Source organism: Mastomys coucha, unplaced genomic scaffold (genome assembly GCF_008632895.1).
Source record: "Mastomys coucha isolate ucsf_1 unplaced genomic scaffold, UCSF_Mcou_1 pScaffold5, whole genome shotgun sequence".
Lineage (NCBI taxonomy): Eukaryota > Metazoa > Chordata > Mammalia > Rodentia > Muridae > Mastomys > Mastomys coucha.
The window spans coordinates 54,091,732-54,096,802 of record NW_022196911.1 but is presented as its reverse complement, the minus strand read 5'-3'; the positions used below and the strand labels follow the sequence as shown (position 1 = coordinate 54,096,802).

Genomic DNA, 5,071 nt, shown 5'->3' with positions numbered 1-5,071 from the left:
CTTAAATCTTAGCCATTCATATTGCTATGCATTTCTTCCCACATAACAGGGCATTAGAAGAGTGTACTTTCAGGTATACCTTGGCCATGACTGTAGGCAGTGTTGGGGATGCCCATGTGCTGGGCCACCTTCCAGTTTATGTCGTATGTATTCCCATGTGTTCTTCATCCTTGCTTCCCATCCCAGCTTTGTTTTTGCTGTTATTTTTGTTTGGTTTGGTTTTTCTTTTAAGCCAAGGTCTTGCCTTGTAGCTCAAACTGGCCTTGAACTCAGTTCCTCTGCCTTCATCTCCCAGTTGCTGGAATTGTAGTATAGCCATTGTCTAGGATGCATAATACCCTGGGTTTGAGCACCACCCTCAGTAACAATTTGAAAACCATGTTGGATATGGCCATGGTCAGTTAGATAAGTGTGAAAGTGCCTAAATACAACTGATTTTTAAAAAAGATTTATTTATTTATTATATGTAAATACACTGTAGCTGTCTTCAGACACCCGAGAAGAGGGCATCAGATCTCATTACAGATGATTGTGAGCCACCAAGTGGTTGCTGGGATTTGAACTCAGGACCTTCGGAAGAACAGTCAGTGCTCTTAACCGCTGAGCCATCTCTCCAGCCTCACAACTGATTTCTTAATTTAATTAATTTAAATTAATTAATATATGCATACATGTCATATCTGTTGAAGAGGTTGGCTCTAAACCCCTAAGGTTACTACAATTTAAGGACACTTTAATCCCTCAGATAAAATGTTTCTCATACACACACCATCTCCTCTCTCTCTCTCTCTCTCTCTCTCTTTCTCTCTCTCTCTCTCTCTCACACACACACACACACACACACACACACATGCAGACACAGACACACAGACACACAAACATTCCACTTTTATTTTTGAGACAGGATCTCACTATATAGCTCTGGCTGGCCTGGAACTCACTGTATAGACCAAATTGCCCTGGAACTCACAGAGATCTGCCAGCTCTAATTCCTGAGTTCTGTGATCAAAAGCATTTGCCATTATACCCAGCTAAAACATCATAACATTTACATGCACCCTTTTATTTAATTTTTTAGATGACTTATGATACTTAACCAGATGTGAATACTGTGCCAATATTCGTTCTAATGTTTAGACCAGAAAAGACCCGAATAGCTTTAGTATAGATGTGGCTGCTGTCATAGTGTTTGGAACATATAAATGACACCATCACTGGCTAGGTTAGGGTTTCATTGCTGTGAAGAGACACCATGACCAATGTAACTCTTATGAAGGATATTTAATTGGGGCTGGCTTACATGTTCAGAGGTTCAGTCCATTATTATCAAGGCAGGAAGCATGACAGCGTCCAGGCATACATGGTGCTGGAGGAGCGGAGTTCTACATCATGATCCAAGGCAGCCAGAAGACTGACTGCCTCCCAGGCAACCAGGAGGAAGGTCTCAAAGCCCAGCCCCACAGTGACACACTTCCTCCAACAAGACCACACCTCCTAATAGTGCCACTCCCTGGGCCAGGCATATTTAACCTCTACAGTCATATTTACTGTATATTCTCAATCTCAGTCTGAAGAGTCATAAATTGTGGACAGCTGACTACACCTGTATTAATACAATATTCTTTTAAGTGCTTTCTTGCTAAATGTGCTGCTGTTCTGTGTGTACATTGAGCATCCTTGCCTTCATTTTGTGTCACTATCTTCTTTAATTTGGCCATTCTCCTCTTTGACTACATAGGCATCTGTCTACCTAACTTGTTTTATCCTGCTTCAGGGCTGAAGGTATAGAGATAAATCACAATCACCTTGGAAATACCTTCCCTGACAGACCAACAACCTCTCAAATTATCGTTGGGGCAGTACCCTGCAGTATGAGTAATTTTATAGGACACAGGGAGTATCCTTGTGAGGATCTGGGTTTGGAGCCCACGACTGACACCATCAGGACAAAGGTGAGCAGCTACCAGAACCAGGGTGGAAGAGAGCGCATCTGCTCAGACCTGGGCACGGCGATGAGCGACTACCAGGACCTGAATGGAGAGTGCACAGCTGCCAGGACCTGGATGGCGGAACGCGCAGCTGCCAGGACCTGGACGTCAGAGCGCACGGCAGCCAGGACCCCGCCCCGCGCGCGCGCGCGCGCGCGTGCCCGTCGTTGGCGCAGTCTGGGTCTGAGTCGTCGGCTGAGGCTTGTTGGCCTTGCTCTCCGGCCGATCCTCGGCCCTTCTGCGCCCTCTCCGCCCGCGCCCTAGTTGGCGCCGCCGCCCGCAGCCCTGGCGCTCCCGGCGGGCCCCGCTGAGGCCATCTGCGCCTTGTGTCAGCGCGCGCCTCGCGAACCGGTGCGCGCCGACTGCGGCCACCGTTTCTGCCGGGCGTGCGTGGTGCGCTTCTGGGCGGAGGAGGACGGGCCCTTCCCGTGCCCCGAGTGTGCCGATGACTGTTGGCAGCGCGCCGTAGAGCCCAGCCGCCCTCCACTCAGCCGCCGCCTTCTGGCGCTGGAGGAGGCGGCCGCGGCGCCGGCGCGCGATGGCCCTGCCAGCGAGGCCGCGCTGCAGCTGCTGTGCCGTGCCGACGGAGATCCGCTGTGCTCTGCCTGCCGCATGGCCGCTGGCCCGGAGCCGCCCGAGTGGGAACCGCGCTGGAGGAAGGCGCTGCGGGGCAAGGTGCGCGAGGCGGCCCTGCACACTGTCCACCTTTGTGCCTTACCTGGAGTCAGTCTCTCGACCAGTGTGCTGGCCTCCTCTTCCCTCTCCCGCATCCCATGGGTGCCCAGCACCCTCCCTTCCCCGGGGACCCTGCCATGCCTAGGGGCTCTTGAATCCTGGAGTCCGTGAGTTCTGCCTTCTTCCATCTCTATTATCTGTCTTCCAGATCTTGCTGTGTTCCTCGATCTGTTATCTCTAGAGCATGCTTTTCTGTCCCCATTTCATCCCAGGTCTCTGGCCTAGCTGTGCCTTATCTCTCTACAACCTTTAGACGTGGATTTTTTTTCTCGATTTCCCCTCAAGTCCCGATCCCATTCCTCAAGGCCTCTTCCTCCTACCCGGGTGTGACCTCATCGGGGAAGCCCCGCCCATCCACTTGCTTGTGGAGACCTGAGAGTGGGCTTCTGTCTGCCAGTTACCATTTGCAGCCCTCTGAGGGGGCTGTCCGTCCACCTTATTCCAGAACCTCTGCTGTGCTCTCTTGGTCATTGCGTGTAGCACCTGCCAGAAACCGACCATTAAAATCTGTTTGAAGCTGGGCTGCAGGGATCTGGAGTATCGTCCCTAAGCCAGAAAGAGATGTCTTTTCTGAGTAGCCGGGTAGGAAAGCAATGGTCCCTGCCCAACAGGAGAAAATAGAAACTTAGTGTGTTTGAGGGTGCTGCGATCCTTATGTTCTGGAATGATGCACCATGAGCCTCTGGAATAAGTTGTGAAGAACACTTGAGGTGGAGGCCAGTGGTTACATCCAGGTCCCAAACTGGGGTAGGTACTCTGCCACAACATACTGCTAGGGTTGTCCTATGGTTTGTTGTCCCCTTTCTAAGACAGCAATCTCCACAAAGACCAAGCAGGACACAGAGAAGTCAGTAAAGCCACTGTCTTAAATCAAGCTGACACTAAAGGGGACCTACCTAAAAACCTGGAATCACACAGCCAACCTTGAATTGCCTGCTGTACACCTTGTTCTGATGAGGTGGGAAGCACAGGAGACCCTTTGAAAAAACAACCATTTTCCAGCAGAGACAGGACGAGTAGTTCCAGTCGCCAGACTGCTGATCAGGGTGTCCAAATCCTTCTTTCCGGCCTTTAATCAGCTTCTCTCTCCCAGGAGAACAAGGGCTCTGTGGAGATCATGAGGAAGGACTTAAATGATGCCCGGGACCTGCATGGTCAGGCAGAATCAGCGGCTGCTGTGTGGAAGGTAAGTGGATTCTCCTGGATATGGGGAGTGTCTCAGTCAGGGTTTCTATTCCTGCACAACATCATGACCAAGAAGCAGGATGGGGAGGAAAGGGTATATTCAGCTTACTTCCACATTGCTGTTGATCACTAGAGGAAGTCAGGACTGGAACTCAAGCAGGTCAGGCAGCAGGAGCTGATGCAGAAGCCATGGAGGGATGTTCCTTACTGGCTTGCTTCTCCTGGCTTCTCCCTTCTCTGTGATAACTCCAGTCTGTGTCAAGTTGACACACAAAACCAGCCAGTACAATTAACCCCTTGTCAACTTGACACACAAACACATCACTATTAAGCCTCAACCCTTATTTTCTTATTCATCACCAAGATCTAAAGTCCCACAGTCTTTACATATTAAAAGTTCAATCAATTTAAAATGTCCAATGTCTTTTAAAATTCAAAGTCTCTTAACTGTGGGCCCCTACTAAAATATATTCTTCCTTCAAGAGGGAAAAATATCAGGGCACAGTCACAATCAAAAGCAAAACCAATGTCTGGGATCCAACTCATGATCTTCTGGGCTCCTCTAAGGGCTTTGGCCACTTCTCCAGCTCTGCCCTTTGTAGCACACATCTTGTCTTCTAGGCTCCAGATGCCTGTACTCCACTGCTGCTGCTGATCTTGGTGGTCATTCCTGGTACTCATATTTCCAAAACACTGCTGTCTTCCGCTGTAACCAGGCTTTACCAATAGCCTCTCATAGACTGTCTTCCTGGTGCCAAGCCTCAACTCCTTTGCATGACCCTTTCAGTCCTGGGCCATCAACTGCAAACAGAGGCTGCCCCTTCACCAATGGCCTTCCATGGCCTCTCACTGTGCCAAGCCTCAGCTGCTCTTCATGACCCCTTCATGCTGTCAAAACCAGTACTACCTGGGTGACTGTTACACATTACCAAGTTCTGCTGCAGCACAAGCACAAGGTACAACCTTGGCTATCTCTGGAACACAGCCTCTTTGTGCTCTCAGAAAACACTTCCCAGAAGATGTCACCTCAGTGATGCTGGTCTCTTAATCACTGCTAATTTCTTAGCTCCAGCTAACCAGCATCAATAGTCCCAATAATGCAAAGTTTTGTTTTAATAGTTCTGGTATCTTGTTAATCACAGCTGATTCTTCAGCCCCAGCTA

General features: G+C 49.7%; 1 protein-coding gene across 1 annotated transcript in view; it reads left to right on the top strand.

Annotated features, from left to right (window-relative positions):
* The first annotated feature begins 2,146 nt into the window (after positions 1–2,146).
* Rnf187 (ring finger protein 187) overlaps positions 2,147–5,071 on the top strand; it is a 7,561-nt gene continuing 4,636 nt past the window's right edge. Inside the window, exons 1-2 of the mRNA XM_031354264.1 lie at positions 2,147–2,663; positions 3,817–3,909. Of these exons, the coding sequence (XP_031210124.1) occupies positions 2,601–2,663; positions 3,817–3,909 (156 nt within the window). The 5' untranslated portion in view covers positions 2,147–2,600. The remainder of the gene's footprint in view (positions 2,664–3,816; positions 3,910–5,071) is intronic.